Source organism: Poromitra crassiceps (assembly GCF_964638095.1).
Source record: "Poromitra crassiceps genome assembly, chromosome: 2".
Classification (NCBI taxonomy): Eukaryota; Metazoa; Chordata; class Actinopteri; order Beryciformes; family Melamphaidae; genus Poromitra; species Poromitra crassiceps.
Window position 1 is genome coordinate 71,697,304 of NC_139624.1, and position 15,282 is coordinate 71,712,585.

General features: G+C 46.9%; 1 protein-coding gene across 2 annotated transcripts in view; it reads right to left on the reverse strand.

Moving 5' to 3' along the window:
• ncoa2 (nuclear receptor coactivator 2) overlaps nucleotides 1–15,282 on the reverse strand; it is a 171,018-nt gene that overhangs the window by 22,802 nt on the left and 132,934 nt on the right. For both annotated transcript variants that reach the window (XM_083632246.1, XM_083632245.1), the window contains 3 exons: nucleotides 8,282–8,480; nucleotides 5,961–6,173; nucleotides 615–818 (listed from right to left, as the gene is read on the reverse strand). In XM_083632246.1, coding sequence (XP_083488372.1) covers nucleotides 615–818; nucleotides 5,961–6,173; nucleotides 8,282–8,480 — 616 coding nt within the window. The remainder of the gene's footprint in view (nucleotides 1–614; nucleotides 819–5,960; nucleotides 6,174–8,281; nucleotides 8,481–15,282) is intronic.

The following is a 15,282-nucleotide window of genomic DNA, read 5'->3' on the forward strand; positions in this document are numbered from 1 at the left end:
TTCACTTAAACCCAGAATGGTCGGGACACAGGTTCTAGGTCGGATATTGCATGAGTAGGTTCTTTGCTGTAAGAAAACGTGGAATATGCACATCCCCAGAATTCTTTAAAAAAAAACTGTCAGGTTTCACCTGTCGGGTTTCACCTGACGAAGCCCTTTCTGGGCGAAACATTGTTTGTTTGTTGTTGAGGGGGATCATTAACGCACGGGACAGCATTGTACCGTGTGTGGACAGTTTCCTTTCTTTCGTTTAGGTTCTTTGCTGTACCAGGGCTAGCCACCGGGTGGCAGTCTTTACAACATTGTGGAGCAAGTGATATTCTCAGGGTGAGTTGAGGTGTTTTGATTCAGTGAGCCACACCTGCCCAGTGCCCTCCTCCTCCCCGTTTTGGGAGTGTGAGCATGATTTCTGTATTGAACTGCTTTCCTCTATTTTTCTATCCAACCTCCTATGTTTTATTTAAAAAAGATGTCGGCTGGTCGTGGAGCAAGGACATTGCTTTATTGGGGTCAATAAAGAAAACAGACATACTTTCATCTAGTTTCTGTATGAAAACACCACAGAAACAATGTTTGCACAGTGCACTGACTACTCTCAGCCTCAGGGCTCTCACCATTGGCCATCATTGGGGATTGGAGCATCTGGCGGGGCCCTGGCTGGCTGTTGGGCCTCATGGGGGCGCCGTTGGGGCCCATCCTGCCCTGCATGGCACCCTGCTGCACGGAGCCAGGAGCACCTAGAGGGGGGGCGGACGCCGAGCTGACCCAGCCCTCTTGCTGCTGCATGCCGGGTCGAGGGCCCGCCGGACCCATGAGACCTACAGGCCAGGGGGAAAGAGACTGAGCGTGAGAAATGCTACAGGAGCAGGAGACATGTCAGGGGACATCCCCGTGTCCCTGTGACGCTAAAGGTGAACTATAGGTGGAAAAGGCAACTACGTAGAAGCTGCTGGATGTTTGAGGGCTGCTAATCTGTGGGAGTTACAGTGAGAGGAGCTTTGTGCCAGCATGGGTGACCACTTACTTCCTGCCACAGGAAGTGAGTCACTGTGACATTGCCATAACATGATATGTCACAGGCTGAGGGAGGGAGAGAGAGAGTTACAATGAGAGACACAGAGAGAGAGAGTCACAGTGAGAGACACAGAGAGAGAGAGTCACAGTGAGAGACACAGGGAGAGAGAGAGTTACAGTGAGAGACACAGGGAGAGAGAGAGTTACAGTGAGAGACACAGGGAGAGAGAGAGTTACAGTGAGAGACACAGGGAGAGAGAGTTACAGTGAGAGACACAGGGAGAGAGAGAGTTACAGTGAGAGACACAGGGAGAGAGAGAGAGTCACAGTGAGAGACACAGAGAGAGAGAGAGTTACAGTGAGAGACACAGAGAGAGAGTGTTACAGTGAGAGACACAGAGAGAGAGAGAGAGTCACAGTGAGAGACACAGAGAGAGAGAGAGTTACAGTGAGAGACACAGAGAGAGAGAGAGTTACAGTGAGAGACACAGAGAGAGAGAGAGAGTCACAGTGAGAGACACAGAGAGAGAGAGAGTTACAGTGAGAGACACAGAGAGAGAGTGTTACAGTGAGAGACACAGGGAGAGAGAGAGTTACAGTGAGAGACACAGGGAGAGAGAGAGTTACAGTGAGAGACACAGGGAGAGAGAGAGTTACAGTGAGAGACACAGGGAGAGAGAGAGTTACAGTGAGAGACACAGAGAGAGAGAGAGTCACAGTGAGAGACACAGGGAGAGAGAGAGTTACAGTGAGAGACACAGGGAGAGAGAGAGTTACAGTGAGAGACACAGGGAGAGAGAGAGTTACAGTGAGAGACACAGAGAGAGAGAGAGTCACAGTGAGAGACACAGGGAGAGAGAGTTACAGTGAGAGACACAGGGAGAGAGAGTTACAGTGAGAGACACAGTGAGAGAGAGAGTTACAGTGAGAGACAGGGAGAGAGAGAGTTACAGTGAGAGACACAGAGAGAGAGTTACAGTGAGAGACACAGGGAGAGAGAGAGTTACAGTGAGAGACACAGAGAGAGAGAGAGTTACAGTGAGAGACACAGGGAGAGAGAGAGTTACAGTGAGAGACACAGAGAGAGAGAGAGTCACAGTGAGAGACACAGGGAGAGAGAGAGTTACAGTGAGAGACACAGGGAGAGAGAGTTACAGTGAGAGACACAGTGAGAGACACAGGGAGAGAGAGAGTTACAGTGAGAGACACAGAGAGAGAGAGAGTTACAGTGAGAGACACAGGGAGAGAGAGAGTTACAGTGAGAGACACAGGGAGAGAGAGAGTTACAGTGAGAGACACAGGGAGAGAGAGAGTTACAGTGAGAGACACAGAGAGAGAGAGAGTTACAGTGAGAGACACAGGGAGAGAGAGAGTTACAGTGAGAGACACAGGGAGAGAGAGAGTTACAGTGAGAGACACAGGGAGAGAGAGTTACAGTGAGAGACACAGGGAGAGAGAGAGTTACAGTGAGAGACACAGGGAGAGAGAGAGTTACAGTGAGAGACACAGGGAGAGAGAGTTACAGTGAGAGACACAGGGAGAGAGAGTTACAGTGAGAGACACAGGGAGAGAGAGAGTTACAGGGAGAGACACAGGGAGAGACACAGGGAGAGAGAGAGTTACAGTGAGAGACACAGGGAGAGAGAGAGTTACAGTGAGAGACACAGGGAGAGAGAGAGTTACAGTGAGAGACACAGGGAGAGAGAGAGAGTTACAGTGAGAGACACAGGGAGAGAGAGAGTTACAGTGAGAGACACAGGGAGAGAGAGAGTTACAGTGAGAGATACAGAGAGAGGGTTACAGTGAGAGACACAGGGAGAGAGTTACAGTGAGAGACACAGGGAGAGAGAGAGTTACAGTGAGAGATACAGTGAGAGACACAGGGAGAGAGAGGGTTACAGTGAGAGACACAGAGAGAGGGTTACAGTGAGAGACACAGGGAGAGAGAGTTACAGTGAGAGACACAGGGAGAGAGAGAGTTACAGTGAGAGACACAGGGAGAGAGAGAGTTACAGTGAGAGACACAGGGAGAGAGAGAGTTACAGTGAGAGACACAGAGAGAGAGAGAGTTACAGTGAGAGACACAGGGAGAGAGAGAGTTACAGTGAGAGACACAGGGAGAGAGAGAGTTACAGTGAGAGACACAGGGAGAGAGAGAGTCACAGTAAGAGACACAGGGAGAGAGTTACAGTGAGAGACACAGGGAGAGAGAGTTACAGTGAGAGACACAGGGAGAGAGAGAGTTACAGTGAGAGACACAGGGAGAGAGAGAGTTACAGTGAGAGACACAGGGAGAGAGAGTTACAGTGAGAGACACAGGGAGAGAGAGTTACAGTGAGAGACACAGGGAGAGAGAGAGTTACAGGGAGAGACACAGGGAGAGACACAGGGAGAGAGAGAGTTACAGTGAGAGACACAGGGAGAGAGAGAGTTACAGTGAGAGACACAGGGAGAGAGAGAGTTACAGTGAGAGACACAGGGAGAGAGAGAGTTACAGTGAGAGACACAGGGAGAGAGAGAGTTACAGTGAGAGATACAGAGAGAGGGTTACAGTGAGAGACACAGGGAGAGAGAGAGTTACAGTGAGAGACACAGGGAGAGAGAGAGTTACAGTGAGAGACACAGGGAGAGAGAGAGTTACAGTGAGAGACACAGAGAGAGAGAGAGTTACAGTGAGAGACACAGGGAGAGAGAGAGTTACAGTGAGAGACACAGGGAGAGAGAGAGTTACAGTGAGAGACACAGGGAGAGAGAGAGTCACAGTAAGAGACACAGGGAGAGAGAGTTACAGTGAGAGACACATGGAGAGAGAGAGTTACAGTGAGAGACACAGGGAGAGAGAGAGTTACAGTGAGAGACACAGGGAGAGAGAGTTACAGTGAGAGACACAGGGAGAGAGAGTTACAGTGAGAGACACAGGGAGAGAGAGAGTTACAGGGAGAGACACAGGGAGAGAGAGAGTTACAGTGAGAGACACAGGGAGAGAGAGAGTTACAGTGAGAGACACAGGGAGAGAGAGAGTTACAGTGAGAGACACAGGGAGAGAGAGAGTTACAGTGAGAGATACAGAGAGAGGGTTACAGTGAGAGACACAGGGAGAGAGAGAGTTACAGTGAGAGACACAGGGAGAGAGAGAGTTACAGTGAGAGATACAGTGAGAGACACAGGGAGAGAGAGGGTTACAGTGAGAGACAGAGAGAGAGAGAGGGTTACAGTGAGAGACACAGGGAGAGAGAGAGTTACAGTGAGAGACACAGGGAGAGAGAGAGTTACAGTGAGAGACACAGGGAGAGAGAGAGTTACAGTGAGAGACACAGGGAGAGAGAGAGTTACAGTGAGAGACACAGGGAGAGAGAGAGTTACAGTGAGAGACAGGGAGAGAGTTACAGTGAGAGACACAGGGAGAGAGAGAGTTACAGTGAGAGAGACAGGGAGAGACACAGGGAGAGAGAGAGTTACAGTGAGAGACACAGGGAGAGAGTTACAGTGAGACACAGGGAGAGAGAGTCACAGTGAGAGACAGGGAGAGAGAGAGACACAGGGAGAGACACAGGGAGAGAGAGAGAGAGAGAGAGAGTCACAGTGAGAGACAGAGAGAGAGAGAGCGTGAAAGAGAGAGGAGGCGGGGGTGACAGATTAATGCAATGGTTTATCACACATCAAAGGCTCAGGTGTTTCCACAGAACTTCTGTTGGAGTTCCATGTGACTTGTTGTCCACTGGTCCTGCCATTGTTGAGTAGAATCCCATGAGTAAGAGCTGACACAAACAATGAGGTGACCAGTCACTCTTGACAGTTTGCCCAAACTGGAAAAATGTCATGAAACAACTATGCAACTAATAAACCTTAATGCTGCTACTGGGAAATCATCACTGGTCACCGGCCAAATGCAGTGCAAGTTTTGTTGTTAGTGAGAGTAGACCTCTTCTTAATAACCAACAATCTAACAGGCACTTTAGGCAGGTCATGCACCTGATTCAAATTCCCTATTCTGTTCTGAATAGCTAGGTGGACTAGTCAAATGCTTCTGCCTACCCGTCTGTACTTCAGAGGAGAAAATTGGTCAAAACGGAAATAAGGTGGGTGCATCCGCTGAAGGCGGGCACATCCGCTCATTTCTCCAATCGCCTGCCTCGGTTTTGTTTACATGTGTTGTGATTGGTCGAATACCATCGAAGTTCCTCCGGTCTGAAGTGTTTCTTTTTTCTTTGGAAGATGACAACTTCCTCTGGCCAAATGTTAACGGTGTGAAGTACAGACTGTCTCTGCAGCATTGGAACATTGTGGAAGGGATAGACTGGCTTGAGAGAGACTAACCGGTGGTCTCCTGCATTGGTAGGATTTACTAGGAGGTTTAGCTGCAACCAGCAGCTCTAGGAGTCACTCTGTCGCTCCACAAAAAGTTGAATCAGCACCCTTTAGCGGGCACAGTTTTCTCCCTAGGAGGCTGAAATTTAGCATGGAGGTCAATCGTGTGTGTGTGTATAAAGGTGTGTGTGTGTGTGTGTGTGTGTGTGTGTGTGTGTACATGCATATTGGCTCAATTGGCAGTGTGGGTTCAAAATGCAGTACAGCAGGGTGGGCAGCCCCTGCCACCCTGCATAGCGGTATGTGGTTGCAGCTATTGCGAATTTGCACTTGTTTTTTTTTTAAATGTAATTCTTTGCGTAACGGGTTTGCTTTCATATCCGTGGATTGAGTTTTTCAGAAGCTTATGTTTACAGACTTAAGCATTAATGGATTCCTAAGGGGCTGAATACTGCACAAGACAAGAACAATGTCCCCTCCCATTTTCTATCGAAGCTGCACAAGTGATGAAATCAGAGCATGCATTATAACTGACAACAGTGCACCAAAGCAGACCACGCCAAGAGGGGAGCAGCACACACGTTGAGATGATCAGAGAAGTGGTGGCACCAGAGGAGAAGCATGAGTGTCACACCCACCTGTGTTGACCATATTGGCCTGGTTAGCCATCATGCTGTGGTTCCCCACCATGCCTTGCTGCTGCTGCTGCTGCTGCTGCATGAGCGTGTAGGGGCTGGTGGCTCGAATGGGGTACTGCAACGAGGCCTGCTGGGGAGACATGTTCATGTCCAGCGACACGCTCCTTACAGGCAGACCCCGGACTGGCTGGCCGGGTCGCACACCAGCAAAGTCTGAAGATGGGAGGGGAAAGTGTTTTTCAGAACCAAAATATGGGACAAGATGTACAAGATGACTGTGTGTACTGCAAAATAATATCCAGCAAATAAAAACATGAATCTTAGTAAATGACTCATATATTTTCTATGTGCTTGTGTGCGTCAGTGATTATGCTTGCATGATTGAGTTTTGGCATAATGTGCACTGAAGTCGAGGAAAAAGAGAGTGGGTACCTACTGAATTTATGAAAGCCATCATCAGATCAAATGATCAGAGTATCTAGTGCCTCCCGCCCCAAAAAACCTTAATACGTATGACGTATTTTTGTACTGGAGGCTTACCCAGAAGTCCCTGCACTTCCTGGTTCCTACGTGTAAAAGTCAATGGGATTTGTGTTCAGCAAGATCATCTTCACGAATGAGGACCACTTTTATGACTTTTGGAACGTTTTCTGAAAGTCGCACAAAAGAAAAACGCATTTATGCTTCAAAAACCATAAAAGTGGTCCTCATTTCATCAAAGATTATCTTGCTAAAACACAAAGTTCGCTGCTTCATAAATCTTTGATAACCACAGACCTTATTTCAAGCATTTAACCAAAATCCCCATACAAACAAATCCCATTTACTTTTACACGTAGGAACCCGGAAGTGCCAACATCCAGGTGTTTCGGACTCATTCCTGTGGTTTCACAGTGAGTTTAATGTCATGTGGTGTATTATGCTGTTTTTTTGTTTGTTTGTTTGTCCCACGCCCCATTTTATTACCCAATTTTTACCCCCCATCAGTGCAAATTTTAATTTGTTTATCCTGGTTGCTGCTCCACCCTCTGTCGATCTGTGGAGAGCCGAAACTGGCTCCATGCTTCCTCCGAGACATGGGCAGTTAGCCAGCCGCTTCTTTTCACCTGACAGGGGAAGCTTCACCGGTAGGACATAGCACATGGGAGGATCACGCTATTCCAACAAGTTCCCCTCCCTCCGAACAGGCGCCCCGAACGACCAGAGGAGGCACCACTTCTGCGACCAGGATATTGCATGTTTTGGTGAGGGGTTCCTATATGAAGGAAGCCCCCGGGAGGCATGGGGAGAACATGCAAACTCCACACAGAAAGGCCATTTTTGACGACCCCACCCGGTAGGGGTGGGAATCACCAGATGCCCACGATACGATACTGAAACGATACTTGAGTCACGATACGATAGTATTGCGATACTGCGATATTTTCGATATTGCGATATATCGATATTGCGATATATTGAATATTGCGATATCTCGATATATTGCGATTTCTTACTTTTTCAACTGCAAATGATGTCCCCAAAGGAAAACTTTGTCAACATCTGGTTTATATAAGAAAAATTTTTCAGTCTGTCCATCTGACTTCAACCATTTTATTGCAGCAACATTGTCAAGTAGACAGACCAACAACTTTCATAAAGTCATGTCATAGTTGCATGCACCTGACAAACTGAACTGTTTGTTACAGTCTACTTACAGTCCACCTTAACTGGATGTGTGTGTGTGGACTACTGTACTTATGTAGTTTTTGCAACTTCACTTCACTTACACAAAACATCTTGTGCAGCCCAGCCCATTCAGTAACTGGGGAATTTGTAAATTACTGTTATGACAAAACTGTTACTTTTAAAACAAAATGAAAATATGCTACAATTTGTTTAGTGCTGGCCTTGGAACTAAAGTGTATAGTAGCCCGGTGGCCTGGCATGGCCACCGGGCCATGCCAGGCCCGATATTGCAAGCAAAAAAAAAAAATTTTTTTTTTTTTTTTGCTTGCAATATCGATACTTGGCGTCCAAATATCGATACAGTATCGTCAGGCAAAATATCGCGATACTGTGGTGTATCGATTTTTTCCCCCACCCCTACCACCCGGGCGGGGGGGCACTCGAGGACATGCGGACGGGCACGCACTCCTTCAGCGCTCACAGCGTCCCAGGTGGGAATCGAACCCAGGACCTTCTAGCTGTGAGCCGACAGCGCTTACCACTGCGCCACCGTGCCCCGTGGTATTAGGCTGTTTTAAGGGGATTTTCCCACTGGCTCAAGAAGCGTTTGTGAGGGTGTTGCACCATTGTGTTGCGGACAGTGTGGGACTCACTAGCTGGGCCCACGCCGGACCCCATGGCCCGGTGCTGCTGCTGAGCCGCCAGGGAAGCGTTGGTCTCCGACATCTGGAGGATGTCGTTGATGATGTTCTGTTTGTCCATGGCGCTGGGTAACGAGACGGGCCGCGGCTCACAGAACAGCTGCGGCTGGGCATTCTGCAGGTCGTTCAGGATATCATCCAGCTCTGATGACTGGGGGGGGGGGAGGACCAGAGAGAAAGGAGGAAGAATGTGAAAAAGAGACACAAACCACTTAAAAACAGAACTAGGCTAACCATTTAGAAAGCCAGTGTCGCTTCACCTGCCAACGCACGCACACGAGCACATGTGACATGTGGAGCTCATGCACAGGGAATGATTCGGATTGCTTTTGCCTGTGTGTAAAAACACCAAGACTTGGATGAGTTTTTTCCTCATGTATTTTTTAATCTGGGGAGATGAGACGAGAGGCAGCAAAGCTTGGCCTAGCTGATAACACAGCAGCAACCCCAGCCTGAAATGGTCCACTTTCCACCGAAATCTAGGCCACACTTCACATTGACTTAGCTTATCTTAGACTCCTCCACTGCTTATCGGCTGCTGCTTTCAGACGCATGCCACTACAATGACTCCCCTTTTCCATGTCCGCCATTTTTAAGCATGCATTAGAAAACGGGCATATCAGAACGGACATCATTTATTTCCTGGCGTGCGTCGAGGAATCGGGGGGGGGGGGGGGGGGGGGGGGGGGGGGGCACAGAAAACATGTGTGCTATTGATGTAGCATTGAGCTGATTAACATGGGAGAGAGCAGTATGAAGTGGCTGCTGGCTGGGGCTTGGCCGGTGCCAAAGTTTGCGCTGCTCTCTGCTCCCCTACTGTAAACAAACTGCACTGAGCATGCCCAGTACAGCCCAAGGCTGCATCCAGTCCACATACTGCTGGGGCTGTGGACTTTCTGGCTAACTTGTGTTCACACACAGAAATCTCAAACAACGGCAAAGGCTATACTGGGGGACGACTTCCTACATATTTTTACTTGCTGTATATCACACAGAAAGGTGGTGGGAGGAGGAAAGAGTCATTTACACTGACTGTTCCTAAACGTTCACATTCACATGTAGAACAACCTTTGTGTGACCTCTACTCGTCACGCTGCACTCCAGTCACAAAAACATGTCAGACTTAATTGTTAGGACTATGGAAGACGCATCTCTTAGAAACTGTCAATGTTTTTGATTAAGTTGAGCTTTAGCACTGCGCCACTGTCTCCTCTGTATGTCTCTCTCTCTCTCTCTCTCTCTCTCTTTCTCTCTCTCTCTCTCTCTCTCTCTCTCTCTCTCTCTCTCTCTCTCTCTCTCTCTCTCTCTCTCTCTCTCTCTCCCTTGTATGAACGGTCTGTATCCTGGTCTATCATTGGTTTTGCTCAGCAGCACTATTATGCTCCATGGCAAGAGAGGCCCTAAACTCAAGCTGTACTTCCACGGGGCCTGTGGGGACTGAAGGTAAATAAGTTGTACTGCCTGTGAGCTGCCACCAGAGTGCAGCACACCTGGCATCACCAGGCAGCACGACATCAGGACATACTGTGCAGTCAAATAAACACGCCAACACTGTTTCAAGAAGACAATTGTGCTGCTAGCCATTATGAGGGAAATAAAATGCTCCTTAAGACAACAACAATACAGAGGAAAACAACTGACAGGAGGAGAGTTATCTCAAGTGGTCTAAAGCCTGCGTGCAGTTTTTTATTGCTAGACTCCTCCACCTTGGAAGATCCTGATCAGAACAAAAACCTAGATGTCCAGTATACACAATAGCACATAGGCATGCTCATTCTAAGCAGCAGACAAGCATACAGGATATGCAGGAGAAAGAGGGAGGGAGAGAGAGAGAGAGAGAGGGGGGGGGGGGGGTGGGAGTGGGTGGGTTGGTGAGAGAGAAAAGCCCTAATGAGGTCAGGGATGATGTAATGCTCCTGTACGCTCTCAGATTGCTCCCTCTCTCCTCCCACTTTCTATTCTCCTTACTTCTCTAGTTGCTTCTCCCCTTTAATGGCTCCTGTTTCTATCAATCTCTGCTGCTCTCTCTCTTCTTTGCCCTCGATGCGTCCTCCTCCTCCATCTTCCCTGCATCTCAGTCGCATGTATTCCACTCAATTTGCACGCCGGTACATCGTAAAGAGTAAAGACTCGTGTCATCACCATGATCTGACACACAATCACACCTTCAATCATCTAAGTCATTCATTCTGTAGATCCATTTCACATTGATTCAGTTGCGTTCCTCATGTCAATGTGGACCTTTGACATGAGGGCAGCGAGCGGGATCAGTGTGCCGGATCAGTGTGCCATCTCTGACCCGGCCCATGAGGGCAGCAGGATCAGTGTGCCATCTCTGACCCGGCCCATGCCATCTGAGAGGAAACGGAAGTGAGAGAGAGAGAGAGAGAGAGAGAGAGATGTGGAAAAGCAGAAGTGCCAGCACTGAGTACCACATGAGAAAACGCTTTTTTTCACCCTGGAATCATGTTGACTATTTCACAAAATCTCTATTCTAAAGAAACCGCTCAAAATGGCCATTTCAATCACACGTACGTATGCCTGCCAAGTTAACTGCAACTGCTATGCTGCAGCGGTAGTTGAAGGCTTATTATGGCAGTCATCTTTTTTTGGCCACAATTTTATTTGAACTAAAATATTGTTCTTATGAAAAGACTACATAAAGCAGCCATATGACACGTCGTCACAGCAACAGCACGGGACGTCTCCGAAGAAGATTGCAGGAAGCAGCAGTCGAAACTGTCAGGTATTATTGACAAAGAATACAACCTACTAGTCTTTTCATATGCACAATATTTTAGTTAACTTTAGTTCGATGAAATGAACTTGTTTGGACCACAACAATTTTATTTTGTTTACTCACCTTTTTTCAGATCAACTGCATCAATTAGGGGTGCACCGATCGATCGGTAAGCAATCTGTATCGGCCGATTTTGACCTCAAATATGCGATCGGCTGATTTTTTTATATTATTATTTTTATTTATTTTTATAAAAAAAAAAAAAGCCCTATCACTAATCAGGCTTTCCAACGATATAAAATACAATGCCAATTGGTATTATTAAAGGGGAGAAATAATCGACCGAAATAACGTTTCCAAACTTTTTTTTGAGGAGTTTATATATCGGTGATCGGTCGATGATCGGTTGGGCAGATATTTCCCATAGGCGATCGGCAATCGGTGATCGGTGGCAAAAAACGTGATCGGTGCACCCCTAGTATCAATCAATGAGGGGAAACAAGGTGGGTAAACTACTCACCTCGGATAGTTTACCAACCTCTGTATTTATCACGACTACACCCCCTGCTTACCACGTCATATGAAATAACCAATAAATGCTTTGTTCTCCATCTTTCTATTTGCATGCAATAAATCCATTCACTTGTTCATTTTCTTTACCAGCTTATTCCTATTCAGGGCCACGGGTGGATAAAGAATTTCCCACCATACATTGCGCAGAAGGCAGCAAAAAAACCCCGGACAGCTCACCATAACACAGATAGACAGGCAACCAGTCACACTTACAGTATAGTCATACCTACAGTTAGGTCCATATGTATTTGGACATTGGACACAATCTTCATCATTTTGGCTCTGTACACTAGGGGTGTCAAAATTAATCGTATAATCGATGCATCGCGATGCAGACGTGTGAATCGAATTGAATCGTTGACAGATGAATCGTTTATGTTTAAATTTCTGTTGAGATTCAGATTTTAAAGCACTTTCTAAGGAAAAAAGGGAGTTGATATTTATCTGACTGCTTGTATTAATTGATGAAAAAGTAGCCATATGCAGTAATAATACAGAAAATTGAGGATGTGATACGTGGAGCTGCGATACTTTGAGCTGTATCGAGATGCATCGTGATGCATCGTGGAATCGAATCGACGACAGATGAATCGTAAATGAATCGAATCGTGAGGCCAGTGAAGATTCACAGCCCTACTGTACACCACAATGGACTTGAAATGAAGCAATCAAGATGTGCTTTTAACTGCAGACTTCCAGCTTTAAAGCCCCAATCAGTAAGATTTTTGACATTTTTTACTGTAATATATCAGTTTTTTAGTCACAGGACATGGTAGATTGACTTGTAACAGGGAGACCCTCGTCTTTATTTATCCCACACCGCCCTCCATTGGCCAGCACTGGGACTAAGCAGTTTGTCTGCCACGTCCCGTAGCAAGAAAAAGAGAAAAGAAAAGCATGCGCGCATGCGCAGTACAGCGGAAGCGCTGTCTTCATGAATAACAAGGAAGTAACTCGATTCGGATTTGCTACGAAAATGATGTTTCACGGAACTATGGATTATTATTTAATCACGTGGTGAGTACCCGATGTCACAACATGTACATAGAGCTTTCTGGCGCTGTGTTTTGTTGACTTTGAACGGCAATATCGTTATCGATACTAATGCACGCAGAGGGCGCTTGGAAAAGTTACTGAATGGGGCTTTAATTCGGGGGTATTTACATCCAAATCATGTGAACGCTGTAGGAGTTACAATGCATTTTAAGGGACCAAAATAGTTGGACAAACTAACATAACCATGCAGTCGTCCAAATGGGTTTTGAAGCATTTGCGTGGGCATGTGTATAGCTGTCAATGGAAATGGAACTGACAGTCATTCATGTCCACGCGTGGGCATGTATGACTGTCAATGGAACTGGTTCCCTTGTATTTATTGATGATGCAACTGCTGACAACAGCAGCAGAATCAATTCTGAAGTGTTTCGGACAATATTACCTGCTCATATTTACGGTAGTCAAATACTTCAAAAATGGGGCCGCTGTGGCTCAGGAGGTAGAGCGCGTCGTCCACCAACTAGGGATGCAGCGGTATACCGTTTGAAGCTATACCGCGGTTTGAAAACGTCACGGTATCAAAACCACTAAGATTTGCCGTCATACCTTCCCCACGGTATCAGCTGTTTCCCCAAAACAAAGTGCCCAGGTTGCTTGTAGAGTGCAGCTTACGCGGCCCCTCCCCCTGGCTGCATGCCTACCTAGACTAGAGCACAGTAGAGAGGAGCTGTCCCTGACTATGTTTACAACCCTGTGTGTGATAATGGCTGAAGCAGGAGAACGCAAGGACCCCCCTGAACTTTCCCCCATCTAAAAAGACGACGTCCGCTGTATGGGAATATTTCGGCTATTGTAAAAACACAGATGGTTCGCACATAAAGGTCCGCAATACCGCGATACTTTTGTCCAAGGTTATCATACTGTCAAAAACTCATACCGTTGCATCCCTACCACCAACCAGAAGCTCGGTGGTTTGATCCCCGGCTCCTCCAGTCCGCATGTCCAGGTGTCCTTGGGCAAGACACTGAACCTCAAATTGCTCCCGATGGCTGTGCTAGCACCCTGCGTGGCAGCTGGCCGCCTTCGGTGTGTGAATGGGTGAATGTAGGCACATTGTAAAGCGCTTTGGATAAAAGCACTATATAAATGCAGTCCATTTACCAAAACCCATTTGAATGATTGCATGATTATGTTAGTTTGTCCAACTATTTTTGTCCCATAAAATGTAATTTTGGTATGTTAAAATGTATTGTAATTCCTACAGCGTTCACCTGATTTGGATGTAAATACCCCCGAATTAAAGCTGGAAGTCTGCAGTTAAAAGCACATATTGACTGTTTCATTTCAAGTCCATTGCGGTGGTGTACAGAGCCAAAATGATGAAGATTGTGTCCAATGTCCAAATACATATGGACCTAACTGTATGGGCAATCCACCTGACTTGCAAATCTGTATCTGTGGAAGGAAACCGGGGCACCAGGAGGGAGTGCAGGAACACGAGAAGAACACACGCAAACAGCACACAAAGACTGCAGAGCTGGGAATCAAAGCCTGCTAACCGCTGAGCCACCATGCACCATCTACAGTCCATTTACAAGTTCCATTGGGAGCGCGTCATGGGGCTAAATACATATCTCACTCTTCTTTATATCGAGGAATCAAAATGTTCAGCTCCTTGCCCTCATTACAGTTAAAGGAGAATTTCGGTTTTTTTTAACCTGGAGCCATTTCCTGGCATTAATTATGATTTGGCCACTCACCTAGTGATGTCTGCAGCGTTTCTGGGCGTCCTAGCGTTGTTTTGAGATCAATATCGTCCAAGTCAGTGTAAAATGGAGTTGATTTGGGGCCAAGTGGTAGCCTGTATTTCCTGCATCTAAATAGCTATTTTTCTTCCCGTTTTCACCACATATCGCCATAATCAGATCCGTCAACATCCAGCCGAGTGTTATTTCACCCCAGGCTGTTTCCTGGACTGCACACGGATCAAATTACCTCAAACGTGATCTAGGTCACCAAGTCTCGTGAAGTCCCGCGATACTTTCCTGTCGACTGGCCAAATACAGGCAGGACGCTTTGCGGTCGTGGTTTTAGCGTAACCTATGTGGGGTTTGGCGTAACCTATGTGGGATTCGAAATAACGAAGGTTATGCCAAAACCCACATAGGTTACGCCAAACCCCACATAGGTTACGCTAAAACCACGACCGCAAAGCGTCCTGCCTGTATTTGGCCAGTCGACAGGAAAGTATCGCGGGACTTCACGAGACTTGGTGACCTAGATCACGTTTGAGGTAATTTGATCCCTGTGCAGTCCAGGAAACAGCCTGGGGTGAAATAACACTCGGCTGGATGTTGACGGATCTGATTATGGCGATATGTGGCGAAAACGGGAAGAAAAATAGCTATTTAGATGCAGGAAATACAGGCTACCACTTGGCCCCAAATCAACTCCATTTTACACTGACTTGGACGATATTGATCTCAAAACAACGCTAGGACGCCCAGAAACGCTGCAGACATCACTAGGTGAGTGGCCAAATCATAATTAATGCCAGGAAATGGCTCCAGGTTAAAAAAAACCGAAATTCTCCTTTAACAGTTATGACAAATCATCGGACTCACAAACTGGTACTGCAAAGTTT